The sequence below is a fragment of the Amia ocellicauda genome, chromosome 17 (assembly GCF_036373705.1).
Source record: "Amia ocellicauda isolate fAmiCal2 chromosome 17, fAmiCal2.hap1, whole genome shotgun sequence".
Classification (NCBI taxonomy): Eukaryota; Metazoa; Chordata; class Actinopteri; order Amiiformes; family Amiidae; genus Amia; species Amia ocellicauda.
This window is the reverse complement of record NC_089866.1, coordinates 28,729,819-28,745,626: the sequence shown is the minus strand read 5'-3', so window position 1 is coordinate 28,745,626 and position 15,808 is coordinate 28,729,819. Positions and strand designations below refer to the sequence as shown.

The 15,808-nt window shown below is 39.4% G+C and overlaps 1 protein-coding gene across 3 annotated transcripts in view; it reads left to right on the top strand.

Moving 5' to 3' along the window:
• morc2 (MORC family CW-type zinc finger 2) overlaps positions 1 to 15,808 on the top strand; it is a 59,315-nt gene that overhangs the window by 19,314 nt on the left and 24,193 nt on the right. For all 3 annotated transcript variants that reach the window (XM_066690114.1, XM_066690113.1, XM_066690115.1), the window contains exons 8-16: positions 1,986 to 2,145; positions 2,361 to 2,472; positions 5,845 to 5,970; positions 6,609 to 6,688; positions 6,806 to 6,888; positions 9,265 to 9,350; positions 9,759 to 9,899; positions 10,490 to 10,644; positions 14,143 to 14,271. In XM_066690114.1, coding sequence (XP_066546211.1) covers positions 1,986 to 2,145; positions 2,361 to 2,472; positions 5,845 to 5,970; positions 6,609 to 6,688; positions 6,806 to 6,888; positions 9,265 to 9,350; positions 9,759 to 9,899; positions 10,490 to 10,644; positions 14,143 to 14,271 — 1,072 coding nt within the window. The remainder of the gene's footprint in view (positions 1 to 1,985; positions 2,146 to 2,360; positions 2,473 to 5,844; positions 5,971 to 6,608; positions 6,689 to 6,805; positions 6,889 to 9,264; positions 9,351 to 9,758; positions 9,900 to 10,489; positions 10,645 to 14,142; positions 14,272 to 15,808) is intronic.

Sequence of the window (15,808 nt, the reverse complement as noted above, 5' to 3'; positions counted from 1 at the left end):
GCGCTCCTAATCTCAGCTTGTTACCTGTATAAAAGACACCTGTCCACAGAAGCAATCAATCTATCAGATTCCAAACTCTCCACCATGGCCAAGACCAAAGAGCTGTCCAAGGATGTCAGGGACAAGATTGTAGACGTACACAAGGCTGGAATGGGCTACAAGACCATCGCCAAGCAGCTTGGTGAGAAGGTGACAACAGTTGGTGCGATTATTCGCAAATGGAAGAAACACGAAATAACTGTCAGTCTCCCTCGGTCTGGGGCTCCATGCAAGATCTCACCCTGTGGAGTTTCAATGATCATGAGAACGGTGAGGAATCAGCCCAGAACTCCACGGAGGATCTTGTTAATGATCTCAAGGCAGCTGGGACCATAGTCACCAAGAAAACAATTGGTAATACACTACGCCGTGAAGGACTGAAATCCTGCAGTGCCCGCAAGGTCCCCCTGCTCAAGAAAGCACATGTACAGGCCCATCTGAAGTTTGTCAATGAACATCTGAATGATTCAGAGGAGAACTGGGTGAAACTGTTGTGGTCAGATGAGACCAAAATCGAGCTCTTTGGCATCAACTCAACTCTCTGTGTTTGGAGGAGGAGGAATGCTTCCTATGACCCCAAGAACACCATCCCCACCATCAAACATGGAGGTGGAAACATAATGCTTTGGGGGTGTTTTTCTGCTAAGGGGACAGGACAAGTGCACCGCATCAAAGGGACTTAGGACGGCCAATTTTGGGTGAGAACCTCCTTCCCTAAGCCAGGGCATTGAAAATGGGTCGTGGATGGGTAGTCCAGCATGACAATGACCCAAAACACACAGCTAAGGCAACAAAGGAGTGGCTCAAGAAGAAGCACATTAAGGTCCTGGAGTGGCCTAGCCAGTCTCCAGACCTTAATCCCATAGAAAACCTGTGGAGGGAGCTGAAGGTTCGAGTTGCCAAACGTCAGCCTCGAAACCTTAATGACTTGGAGAGGATCTGCAAAGAGCAGTGGGACAAAATCCCTCCTGAGATGTGTGCAAACCTGGTTGCCAACTACAAGAAACGTCTGACCTCTGTGATTGCCAACAAGGGTTTTGCCACCAAGTACTAAGTCGAAGGGGTCAAATACTTATTTCCCTCATTAACATGCAAATCAATTTATAACTTTTTTGAAATGTGTTTTTCTGGATTTTTTTGTTGTTATTCTGTCTCTCACTGTTAAAATACACCTACCATTAAAATTATAGACTGATCATTTCTTTGTCAGTGGGCAAACGTACAAAATCAGCAGGGGATCAAATACTTTTTTACCCCACTGTATATTGTTTTGTGTAAATTTGAAATTTTATCCAGACCACACTAATTATTTATCAGAACTGGTATCGAAGATTAGTGTTGCATAGCTGAAAGCCACTTCACAAATCAGCTCATGGCTCTTCCTGCTTATTTTGGTACTTGCATTTGTTAAAAAATAATTAAATATTGTATTAGTAAGATTAGATATAGAAGTATATTTGTCCTATGCCTACTCCAAATACAATTTCTATATTTCTTGCCATGACATAATTCTGTTCAGTAACTAGTACTACAATGTTCCATTTCCCTCTATGTAACTATTAAATTATAGCCACATTTATATGCTGCCAAAACCCTATCTATAATCATTCATCAAGATTGCTTTTATTTTTCAAAACCAGTAGCATTTTTTCCCTGAGGCAAAAACTGTTGTCTTAGTAAAGTGTATGTAGACTTCAGGTTGATTAGAAAATAACTGGAAAAACAGGTTCTGCAGAATTTTCCATAGGATAGGAAAATGGTCAATTATTTACTCCAATGCTAATAATTTGAAAGAGCTGTTTTGTATAGGTTTGTATAAGATTCGTTTTATTGCTGATCAGTAAAGTTTTAATGAGAAATATCCAACTTTTTAGGCCACGTAATGAGTGTCATTCATAGACTCCTAATACTGTGTGAGGTAAAAGAGAAATTCTTGTTTGTTTCAGGTGATCGTGCCTCTTCCTACTTGGGATTTCAACACCAAGCAGCCAGTCACCGACAACCCTGAGAAGTTTGCCATCGAGACCGAACTGATCTATAAATACTCGCCATTTAAAACTGAAGCACAGCTCATGGAGCAATTCAGCAAAATTGAGGGGGAGAGTGGTAAGATTCTACAGCAGACCGCACAACCTCAATGAGCCAACATTATGAAGTGTTCACAAACTTCAAATTTAGCAAGCTTCTTATTAGCTTCATGGTATGTTTGTTTTATCAGATACTACAGTCATCTGTATGTGCAGATATGTAAGATGATTATGTTAAAGTTTTGAATGTTGAGCAATCTGACTGGCTGGCTGGTGTACTTGCCATCTCTCCAGGCACCTTGGTGATTGTCTACAACCTGAAGCTGATGGACAGCCGGGAGCCAGAGCTGGACGTGGAGACAGATTGCCAAGACATCTTGATGTCAGGGATACCCCCAGAGGGAGTGTAGGTCCTTGCTTGTAAAGGTGGAATAGGGGGAATGCTAACTGAGACTTTTTGGCTACCCAGACTACACAGAGGTGTAACTTTTTTTTTTTTTTTAATATACATTTTCACCTTCGAAGTTTCAGAAGCAAAAATGAAAGAACCTTCGAACCTTCTGAAATGCTAATTTGCATAATTTACAAGTTACAACATTTAATATTGATTTAAAATTCTACTTTCCACTTGTAATCATTGTAAGTTGAATAAATCCACATTCCTCATCCTTTTATAACTTCATGCACACCTATGCCAGACTTCAAGAAACTTATGACAAGGTTTCCCCCAGAAATGTCCCTCAGCATGGTGGTTTGCTTCAGATTTGTTGCCAGGTGCTGGGGTGTGCTAGATGATTGTTAACCGGGGGGCATGAGCAAGTGTGCTTGTATATATACATTTGATTTTCAATAAATTGCCGTTCAAGCATTTGTTTGGCCAAGTGGCACCGATTTGTGGCAAGGCCTGAATATAGCTGTGGGAAACACTGCACGCACCCCAAAAGGAAAATTGACACACATTTGCATGTTTACTTCGCCTGTCTACTTTTAAAATTAACATAGCTATGTAGATATTTCCTCTATGTACAGTTATTTGTTAACATGTTATTTCCTGTGCCTACATAGTTATTCCATATATATTTATTTACACCATTAGTTTGTAATTAAATAAATATATAATTTTTATTAAAATGAAATTTATTCAAAACCAAGTACTGGCTTCCCATGGTCATGGAAAATCCTGGAAAAGTCATGGAAATGACCAAAAAAATTTAAGTCATGGGAAATAGCTACACATGTACGTAGTCAAACCCATTTACAACATACATGGGATATAATGTACACTCTGATACAAAGTAAGTTTCATGGTACAGAATACAATTCTTTTAAATTTTACTTTTAGTACGTACTCTAATACATGTGGTTATTACGAACGTCATGGCACATAGTAGTCTGTGCCTGATATTATGTACACAGGGATTTCCAAGTCTTGGGAGAGTCCGTGTGGAGCGCATATAGGCTAAGCACAACTCCTAGAACCATACAGCAACACAAAGAAGCTTGGTGTGTTCACAAGAAGCAGACTTTCGGCATTCTGCACAGATTCTCACGATAATTGGTTGCGTTCTTGTACTGCAAATTTACGTAATTCTGAACAGAATCTGACCATTCATCCAGTAAATTCTCAGTAGTTGTGTAGATTCTGAGCAGAATGACGTAAATCCATGTATGCGATCGTGACTAAATTGGTCAGGATCTGCCAGAATGATGATCGCTCTTTTATTTGAAATAAAGTTAATAGTAAAAGTTAATCAAACGCACATCCAACTTAATTAGTAGGTGCAGGGTACAAAAAAAATCGATAAAGTAAAAACAAAGAAATACCTGCACACTTTCCACAGCTGCAATGCACAAATAAAATGTATTTATGTAACCCATGCTTCACAGGTTTTTAGCAAACACTTTTCGATCTACACAAGATCTTCATCATGATATGGATTCTGATGAAGATCTCTTGTAGATCGAAATGTTGTTTTTTGTGAAATAAAGTAGAAATGCTGTTTTAATTGTTGTTTTCTTATTATCATATAGTATTCCGTGTTTTCAGTTTTTATTTATGAAAAATCAAAACAAACGCTAAAACCGGGTGAAAATCTGCAAAAAAAATGATTGGGTTTAACAAAAAAAAGGTTTTACTATAGCCTACATCAGTGGTTTTGAAATAATCAAATGTAATTTGTTGAATAGAACAATATGTATTATTATTTACTTGATTTGAAATAAATATGCATATCATACATTTAAGTGCAACTTCATAAAGTTTGAGCATTTAATGTAGACAGTGTTTCTCAACCCAGGTCCTGACAAACCACTGTCTCTTCTAATGTTCGCTCACCTGCCCTTTCAGCTCTCAGTTATTTAAGCAAATCTGTAATTTAACAAATTAAGTGATTAGACATTTCCTGTTATTTTCAGCTCTCATGTGTTGGTTGATAATTCCATTTAAGGTTTCAATTAATCAAGTGAGTGCTCTGTTAGAACAAAAAACAGCAGACACAGGGGTTCGCCAGGACCATTGTTGAGAACCCCTGCCTACATTAAATGCTTTATGATGTGTCTGTTGCATTTAAATTAAGTAGCCAAATGTATGATATGAGTATTTATTTTAAATAAAGTAAATAATAATACATATTGTTCTATTCAACAAATTAAATTTCATTATTTCAAAACCACTGATGTAGGCTATAGTAATACCTTTTTTGTTTGTTCACCTTATTAAACCCAATATATATTTTTTTCCATTTTATTTCAAAACCACAAGCAAGCAAGCGCGCGATATTAAATACATGACATCCAGCAAGCTTCTGTGTGAGTTGTACACTGCATAACAGCTTCGATGTGAGTGGTGACAAGATGATAATGTTGTAATATCAAACAAGCTTGTGCAGTAGTACTTCATAAAAAATAACTACCGATAAGAAACTGAAAATAATATTGAGCGTGTTTTAAAATGGGTATAAATCCGTAAAATCCAAACTCCTCAAACACAAAAATCTGGTAATTTATTGGTGAAAATCATTATTAATACATTTTTTTGAAAGAGAAAAAATTATAAAAGCTTTAAAGTTTAAAACAAAGCAGTCATCTAAAAGCAGAGTACGGGAAAGGATTACTGTAGGCCCCTACTGAACTGACCATTTGTATATCGTAATGTTTGAGTGTATGTTTTTATTAATTAAACTGATTTATAGTAGTTTATATCCAAGGCAATTCAGAATTACAGCTAAAATCATTAAAATACAGATTGTTAATGTTGTTTTGTATAGTTTCAACTGTAATAAACATTTATACTACATATACATTGATCAGATAGTACTAGGTTTAATTTTGCATTTACATCTCCGGTTACCCTTTATTAGTTGATGGTAGCATATTTTATTAAAGTAGGTGAATTGGATGAGTAGGAGGCCATCATGACATAAGCTGATTTTGTGTTTATCAATATTCTCATTATTTTCTGTGTACATTTCCAACTTTCCAGCATTTATGTTGTAAACGAATAAATAATTTAGTCATGGAAAATCAGAAAATGTTCATGGAAAAGTCATGGAACAAAAAAAAACAGATTTCCTTGAGAACCCTGCAAGTATTATGTATTTCAGAAGTCGATTTGCAGATTAAAAATTAAAAATTGTACTTGCAAAATTATAAAGCTTGGCAAGTAAGTCTTCAGAAGTGGAATAACTTGACTCTCCAACTAGATGTTGTGGAGAGAAGGAAGAGAGAGGGTGAAATTATTTGACCACATCAGCCTCACTGCTTCCTCTTACCCCCACAGGAAACCAGAGAGGCGGTCATTCAGGGCCTACGCTGCTGTTATCTACATTGACCCCCGCATGAGGATCTTTATCCAGGGCCACAAAGTGCGCACCAAGAGACTCTCCTGCTGTCTCTACAAGCCAAGGTACACATCACTGCATGACTCCATTGTAGGCTTTCACAAGATGAAGATGAGCTGCGACAATGAAACAAAGAAAATAGCCTTAATAAGGGCTATACAACAAAATAGAACCTAGTCCCAGCTATGTCTAGCCTCTGGACCACTACATGGTTTCCCACTTAAAAGTGAGAGTTTGGGCACCAGCGATTATCATGAGGCAGCAGTCTGAGTTGTAGGTGGGAATATATGGATCATAAGCAGTATCTGTAATTGTCATTCAGTTCTAGTTAGTAGGACCTCAATACAAAAAAAAAAAAAAAAAAGTCAAAAGACAAAGACATCAAAACTCACTTTGCCTTTGCTTGAATGTACCCCAAACACCCTTCTGCACTTCCCCGCAGGTACGGTGCAATGCAATAGTGTGCACTGGCTCCTTCTGAGCACTGCCATCACGAACTGCAGGTGCGCTTATTCACCTGTGTGGGCAGGTGGCTGCCTTGCGGCAGCCCTGTGGTGTGCCCTGCAAGCATGGCCTGTCCTGAAATACCATCAGTGGCCACCCCATCTAATTGTCACTCAGCATAAATAAGCACAGTACAGTCATTTGCTAAGCTCCTATTCACTAATCTCCACAGTCATATTGAGTACTTCTTTTTCTTCAGGATGTACAGATATACATCGACTCGTTTTAAAACCAGAGCAGAGCAGGAGGTGAAGAAGGCTGATCACTTGGCCAAAATCGGTAGGTGGGACAGGAAATCTGGGTTTTCATTTGTTTCTGTTTTGTTATTGGGGATTGAGGAATTGTTTGTATTTTGCAGTTTAATATCTGTAATGTTTTTAATATTTTTTTTTGTAGCTGAAGAGAAGGCGAGAGAGGCGGAGAGCAAGGCTCTGGCACTAGAGCTGAAGCTGGGAGGAGACCTCACTAGGGAGGCTCGGGTAAGCAAGCCCCTCACTGCAAAATGGCAGAAAAGGACTCTCTATAACCCCATTCACACTGAAACAATTGCCGGCAATTTGGTGGCATTTTGTTGCAGGCAAGGTCTGTGTGAATGGGTTATTGCCGGTAAATCGTTGCAATTGTTTGGCAGTGGGTCTGTGTAAATGGAGCAGGAAAATGATTGCCGGCAAATGAGGCTTCACGTCCTTGCGTTGTCGACGCAGTGCGTCAGCTAACCGACGTAACCAATCAGAATAGTATTGCATTTTTGCGAATGCAACACAAAGCCACCTTTGAACAAGAACTTGTGACCATAAAGAGAAACAGACCGGATCGTTAGAAATGGCAAAGTTTTAAAATAATGTAATCGCAGCACTGTTATTGATGAACCAACAGGTACTTAAACTCCTCCACTAAGGGCAGCTGCTCCCCCCTAACCTGGACCGAGCACTCCACTCTTTTCCAAGAGAGAACCATGGCCTTGGAAGTACTGATTCTCATCCCAACCACTTTACACTCTGCAGCGAAACACTCGAGTGCGTCTCAGAGATCAGTCGGATTGGGCAAGAAGCATCTTCAAACAACAGCGATGCCACCTCTAAGCCCCCAAACTGGATACTCTACCTACATCGGCTGCGTCTTGATATCCTGTCCATGAAAATCACAAACAGGAGTGGGGACAAGACGCACCCTTGCCGGAGTCCCAACACCCACCTTGAACGTTTTCGACTTAACACAGCGATCGGATCTATCACTGTAGCTGAGGTTGCTGGGATGTTGAAAGCGCTGGACAGTGTTGGGGTGGTGTGGCTAACGCGCCTCTTCAATGTTGCGTGGAAGACAGGTACAGTTCCTTTGGATTGGCAAACTGGGGTGGTGGTCCCCATCTTCAAGAAAGGGGACCAGAGTGTTTGTTCCAACTATAGAGGGATCACACTTCTCAGCCTCCCTGGTAAAGCCTATGCCAGATTGTTGGAGAGGAGACTTTGTTCGTTAGTTGAACCTCGGATTCAGGAGGAACAATTTGGATTCTGTCCGGTCTGTGGAACAACCAACCTGCTCTTTGTCCTTTCATAGATGTTTGAGGGGGTATGGGAGTATGCTAATCCAATCTACATGTGTTTTGTGGACTTGGAGAAATCATATGACCGTGTTCCCCGAGATGTCTTGTGGGAGGTGTTGTGGGAGTTTGGCTTACCATGGCTGCTTATGCGTGCCATCTGGTCCTTTTATTCTCAGAGCGAGAGCTGTGTCCGTATTCTCAGTGTTAAGTCGAAAACATATCGGTTGATATGTGATTTATCGCCCGACGTATCACATAGTGATATGTGGTTGGGAGTCAAAATCTGCCTTATTTCATGGAGATTTAGATTTTTTAAGTTTTTAGACTTCGAAATAACTCAGAATCTCGTATTTCTGGTCTCCAATTGTCAGATTTTTTTTTCCCAGACCCCTTGCAATGAATTCCTCATTCCACTTTTTCCACAATTTGCCCCCGCACACATGAATTGTTGAATATGCCAAAAAGTTCACCTCCCCATCTGGCTCTTGTGTTAAAAAAAGCCTGGAAAGAAAGTACCTTATTTTCAAATGCACAGAAGACCACACCAAAGCAGACCACACTTTATCATTGGACAGTTGGTTGAAAAGGCCAGCACCTCAGAGCAGTGTTAGCAATGAAACTCCAGCCACAATACTATGCACTGAACTGCAAAAACTGCAGTAAATGTACATCATAACTGGACATCAATAGTTCCTAGTCAGTTTTTCTCTTATTGACAAATTAGTGTTCCAGTTCTGTTTTACAGGAAAATAAATGTATGTTCTTTAAGAGCTTTATTAAAAAGACAATGTATTAACAGTATTGTGTGAGTTATACCAAATATTTTCAGTCCTGGAAATTAGGAGTTGCTAACACCCATGTTGCCCAATTGTGATCTTTCATCATTGTTTGGATTGCCCATGAGAGGCTTGAAACCCGGAAAGCACACTGATGAAAGCTTGCAGAAGGGGAGTCTGCTGATCTCACTGAGTGGTTCAATCCATATTATATTAGGTTACCCTCATCTTTTTTCTTTTGAACCCTAGAATTTAAGAGCTTTAGACTATCTCTGTCTCTCCAGATCTCACCTTATTCCTGCTCAGTGCTCACTGTGAAGTGAAGAAATATCAGCATAATTAATTTTTTACCTTTTTTGTGCAATCTGAAGTTTCTCTGTACGCCTGAGTCATCCAGGCTGGACTGGCAGCTCTGGGTGAGCAGCTTGTTGCCAGCACATGATGGGCAGGGATTTTATGCTAGAAAATATAAAAGAACATTGTTTTTTTTTAACCATTCTGTTTTCAATTAGTTAACTCTCTTCCTATTGTTGCAGGCCATGCTGCGTAAGTCACAGGACTCCGCAATGATGCTGCGCAGGGAGGCAGATGTCAAGAGGAAAATCCAGGAGGCCAAACAGAAGTGAGACTACACATTATAGTTCACTGTATGTCTTGTCATGTGTAGTGTGGTCAGATGATTGTGGTACCTGGGGAGAAATCAATATATTTCCCAACAGGTTAAAATATTTTATTCTGGAATGCTTACGGCACCTGATTTTCTGTTTTGAGAAATTGATAATTCCGCTCTTCAAAAATGCTGTTTCAGTTTTTTTCCAGGAAGTACTCTCTGTAACAAAAATAATTTTACAATGTCAATATGATTTTAGAAATTACATCTGTTATGTATTGCCAAAGGTAGATAGCTAAACACATTTTAACACATGAAATATCTTTGCCCGTTTTCTTTTTTAGATGAAGCATGATGCTGGTTTTATACTGTTAAAATGTAATTTATTTATCTCTCCACCTCACCCCCTCACCCCCTCAGAGCCCTCAAGGAGCCCAAGGAGCTATGCTTTATATTTGGGGTGAATATTGACCAACGCGAGCTTGATGGGATGTTTGTTTACAACTGCAGCCGGCTTATCAAGATGTATGAAAAAGTGGGTCCGCAGCTGGAAGGGGGAATGTGAGTACCGGCAGGGCTTGCCACACCTGAGCTATACAACCTGACTCCTGATCAGTGAAAGAACAGCAAAGGAAAGCCATCAGTGTAAATAAACAAATGTTCTGTGAATAACATCTAAAAGCAACATCTGGGGATATTGTGTATTTGGTGTTTTAAACGTTTAACAATAGTGGACGTTTCTGTATGCCCGATCTAAAGCATCATAGTTATTTCCGTATATTTATAATGCACTTGAATGTCCAGTGATTATATTTGAGTACATATAAGGTGGTGAAATTGGTACAATTAAAAACAAATGTTTTTCTTCTTCTTTCTCTTTTTTTTCTAAAAAGCCTTACAGTGGTATCGCATGACCAAGGACTAAATTAATTAAGTTAATTTTAAATGCTTTATTGTACAGTGTATTAGGAAATCTTTCAACCACAGGTAAAAAGATTCTATAGTTTATATATGGAAGTGGTCTTCAGCTGATTAAGCAAAATGGCCACAGTCAGACTTGTACAAATCAGGCAGGGGTTCTAATGCCAGGGCACAGTGTAACGCCAGAATACTTCAGAGGCGTGTTGGCGTTGATGGTCTTACCTCTGCAGGGCATGTGGTGGTGTGGTGGGTGTGGTGGATGTACCCTATCTGGTGCTAGAGCCCACACACAACAAACAGGACTTTGCTGATGCCAAGGAGTACCGGCACCTCCTGAAAGCCATGGGCGAGCACCTGGCACAGTACTGGAAGGACATCTCAATCGGTGAGCCCACTCGATCCTTCACTGATTCATGAAGGGGAATGACGGCAATTTTATTTGGTTCATAGACCAAATCAACCTGACGTCATCAGAACAAACTTGCTTCCGGGTAGAAAACTCCTTTCATGCAGAATTTGATTTAATAAGCAGTAGGGATACAACGATACCGATACCAGTATCGGGTATCGGGCCGATACTGTGCTCATGTACTCATACTCATAGAAATTTTCCGATACCACTTCATAGCGGGAGCGTGTCTTCTCGTCACGCACTACATCAACAATATTCATATTCAGTTACAAATTACACATGGTCTGTCTCTTTTGATTTAGATTTAGTGATATGCCTTAATGTCTAAATGATCTCGTTGCAAACCCGGGTCTCTGGATCAATCCCTTGATCAGTCAGCTGTTTGATCATGTGCTAATTTTTGTATTAGTGTACGCACTGTAGATTTGAAATGCGCGTTTTCTGCATTGATACACAGCTGTAAGACGGAGCCATTTGAAAGTGCTTTAGTTTTATGCTATATTTATGTTTATATTGTGGTTATATTGTACAAGTCTGCTAAGATATGTGCATACCGATTTATACACCAGTTTACACAGTTTATTGCTAAAAGTAAATTTTTTGTCCTTGTTTATGTAGCCTTTATGCGCACATGATAAATTGAAGAATCGCAGGTGATCCAACTCGTCTGCCTTTCCTCTGATGGGACAGATCTGTATCGGTGCAGGGCAGCAACAGACTTGCACAGCCCACAGCCAGCTGCCCCTGGCCCACGGAGTGAGACACTGACGGGTTACTAATGCAACACACAGCCCTGTTGAAAAGCGCGTTTTCTGCATTGATGTGCGCAGACAGGCGGATCCATTTCAATGCGCTTCACGTTGTATAAAGTAAAAAGTAAACTATATTTCGAGTTAATAAAATATGTATAAACGGTTTTATGTTGTAAAATATAACTCGTCAATAATTGTGCTATTGCCCTATTTTAAATACCCCCTTCTCCCTGTCTCTCTCTCGCTCGACTAGTTAATAATAATAATAATAATAATAATATTATTATTACTATTACTCCCTCTTCCCAGTCTCTCTCATGACTAAGTGTTATTATTATTATTTAATAATAAAAAGTTACAAAATAACATTAACTAAGAAGTAAAAATAAATGCAACATGTACAACAACAACAAAAACTTTGAGTGACCACAAACTACAAATATTCACCTGGTGTCCTGCACATTATGTATTCATGCTGGTTCATATGTAAGCTTACAGCTGATCATATGGAGATGATTCTATTCTTCAAAAAACCTGCCTCACCTTTCCAAAAAGGCTCGGTCCTTAGAGACGTACTAATGTATGATGACTATTTCAGTCGTTCTGTTACAGCAGGCTTTGTGGTGTAGTACTGCTATTCAGTGAGTTAGACATTTAATTGAAATGTGGAGACAGTGCCAGTGTGGAGGCTGTGTTTGTTTATCTTCATTTCTGGATGTCAGAAATAGCCTTCTGTTATACATTTTATTTAATACTCAGATATTTTATTGACAAATACAAACTTTCTTCAAATGTATTGCACTTTGATGGTAATTGTCATTTTTATGGGAAAAATACTGCCTTATTAAGTACTTGGTATTGGTACTCGGTATCGGCAAGTACCTAAATGTAAGTGCTCGTACTTGTACTTGTACTGAAAAAAGTGGTATCGGTGCATCCCTAATAAGCAGTGTTGTTCTATGAATACCTGGGTAAATAGGTAAATTAAGACTAAGTCTAAATAGTAACAATAAATGAAATAACCACAATTAATACATATCTTCATTGGTTAGAAACAATACTGTTTGAACTGTAATTAAGCAGCTTATTCTCCTGAATTATGCAGCACTCCTGTAATTTTGCACTTTATATAACTATGCTTCATTAGGCTCCTGCTTACTTATAACATTGCAAGATCTCCTGTTGTTTACTGTGATTTCTCCTATGCCCCCTCCCTTTCGCACATACCCAGGACTTTACCGCATGTCCACACATTTTACCTCATCATCTATGACATAGGATTTTTTATATGAACTCTTGTAATTTGTATTTTATATTGTATTATTGCGCTTTTGTATTGCTCATGTTACCTGTACATTAGAGTGGCATAGTGAAGCGAGTTGATACTGTGTAATACAGCAGCTAGCTGACAGTAATTATTAGCAGTGATACATTACTGACATGATCTTGTAACATGTTGCTGATTCATTTACCCATATCAATATTAACACATAATGTCATGTTTTTCACCAGTGCCAGAGAGGGTCCAATTTAGACATAGAGCCTTGCAGAGAGAGAGGAGAAAGGGTGAGAGAGACAGTGGAGAGATCAAGAACCCAGGAAGAAAATAAAGAACAGTGAAGTGAAAGCAACAATACAGTGTGATAGGAGTAGTCCATAATGTCATAAATTTCAGGCTATGCACTGAAATTATACACTGCTGATTGTGACTGATATGTTCAAAGAAAAAGCTTTGCAATGAGGATCATTTAGTATCAGTGCCAGACCCGTACTGTCTAAAAGATGGGTTGTATACATGACCCTCCTCTGTTCCCATGCCATTCTCTGCACTAAGTTACTCTTCTCTGAAGGGAAATTTTGAAAATTTGCCAATCACCCCCAAGTACGACACGACTTCAGCATTCTTTCGACTATATTGTGTTGTTGGTAGTAGCTGTTGTCCTTTTGATTTGTTTTCTCTCATCTGTTTAGTCGTTTCCATTTGGGGCCGGACGTTAGTTTTCTACCCGGAAAAGCAGCGACAGCCTTTGTTTACAGACATTCTGATTTGGTCTATAGACCTATCCGTATATTATATACCTCTGCCTAAATGTCAGGATCCACAAATTATGAAATGTGATTGTTGTTTTCCAAACATTTGCATTCTGGAGCACAAATTTAAAATGTATGATTACTAAAAAAAAAAAAAAATCTGTCATTAATTGATTGAAAATGTGACGTGACATATTGACCAGTAGCGCACACACACACACACACACATGCACATTTACATTTATAAATTGTTTAAAATTGCCCTCCATAATGCCTCATAATATATGGATGCCTTCAAATGTACCATTTGAATAACTGGGCTAGAATGACTCGAGTCTTTTAAAACAGTGAGCCTGGATATTATCGATAATGAAATGTTCTGCTTTATTTTTGTGTATTTTTGTTTTCTATATATGTATCAGATTGTATAATGTAATACAACTAGGATCAGATGTTGAAAAGGTGAGTGGCCCTATTGATTATAATAGAGTATGAGACTGTAGGGTTTAGGGGTTGGTCAGAGTTTGCAACAGATCAATATCTTAAAGATTCTCAGAACAGAATTGATCTTAAGAAGAGCAATTGCCTGACAACCAGATGAAGGCAGAAGTTGTAATTAATTGTAAACACAACTTTGAAGAGAATTGCATTTTTCAGACAGTTTTCTTCTGTTCTCTGCTTCTTGCAGCCCAGAAGGGGATTGTTAAATTCTGGGATGAGTTTGGCTACCTGTCAGCCAACTGGAGTCAGCCTCCGTCGAGTGAGCTGCGATACAAGCGGCGCAGAGCCATGGAAATTCCCATCACCATCCAGTGTGGTATGTGTGCTTTGTAACATTGTCCACGCTAAATAGGGGACTGTAATAACACACATATACATATATATACAGCTCTGGAAAGGGTGGTCACACCAAATAAATCTATATCAAATCAATTTCTTATGTTCACTCACTTTGCATTTTGTTAATTGATAAATATAATCTATTAACCTGTCTATTTTTGAAAGAATTCTTACTTTAAAGCATTTTTTTACACCTGCCTAAAACTTTTGCACAGTACTGTATACATATACAGTGAGGGAAAAAAGTATTTGATCTCCTGCTGATTTTGTACGTTTGCACACTGACAAAGAAATGATCAGTCTATAATTTTAATGGTAGGTGTATTTTAACAGTGAGAGACAGAATAACAACAAAAAAATCCAGAAAAACGCATTTCAAAAAAATTATAAATTGATTTGCATGTTAATGAGGGAAATAAGTATTTGATCCCCTATCAATCAGCAAGATTTCTGGCTACCAGGTGTCTTTTATACAGGTAACGAGCTGAGATTAGGAGCACTCTCTTAAAGGAAACGCTCCTAATCTCAGCTCGTTACCTGTATAAAAGACACCTGTCCACAGAAGCAATCAATCAATCAGATTGCAAACTCTCCACCATGGCCAAGACCAAAGAGCTGTCCAAGGATGTCATGGACAAGATTGTAGACGTACACAAGGCTGGAATGGGCTACAAGACCATCGCCAAGCAGCTTGGTGAGAAGGTGACAACAGGTGGTGCGATTATTCGCAAATGGAAGAAACACAAAATAACTGTCAGTCTCCCTCGGTCTGGGGCTCTATGCAAGATCTCACCTCGTGGAGTTTCAATGATCATGAGAACGGTGAGGAATCAGCCCAGAACTACACGGGAGGATCTTGTTAATTATTTCAAGGCAGCTGGGACCATAGTCACCAAGAAAACAATTGGTAACACACTACACCGTGAAGGACTGAAATCCTGCAGCGCCCGCAAGGTCCCCCTGCTCAAGAAAGCACATGTACAGGCCCGTCTGAAGTTTGCCAATGAACTGAATGATTCAGAGGAGAACTGGATGAAAGTGTTGTGGTCAGATGAGACCAAAATCGAGCTCTTTGGCATCAGCTCAACTCACTGTGTTTGGAGGAGGAGGAATGCTGCCTATGACCCCAAGAACACCATCCCCATCGTCAAACATGGAGGTGGAAACATTATGCTTTGGGGGTGTTTTTCTGCTAAGGGGACAGGACAACTGCACCGCATCAAAGGGACAATGGACAGGGCCATGTACCATCAAATCTTGGGTGAGAACCTCCTTCCCTAAGCCAGGGCATTGAAAATGGGTCGTGGATGGGTAGTCCAGCATGACAATGACCCAAAACACACAGCCAAGGCAACAAAGGAGTGGCTCAAGAAGAAGCACATTAAGGTCCTGGAGTGGCCTAGCCAGTCTCCAGACCTTAATCCCATAGAAAATCTGTGGAGGGAGCTGAAGGTTCGAGTTGCCAAATGTCAGCCTCAAAACCTTAATGACTTGGAGAGGATCTGCAAAGAGGA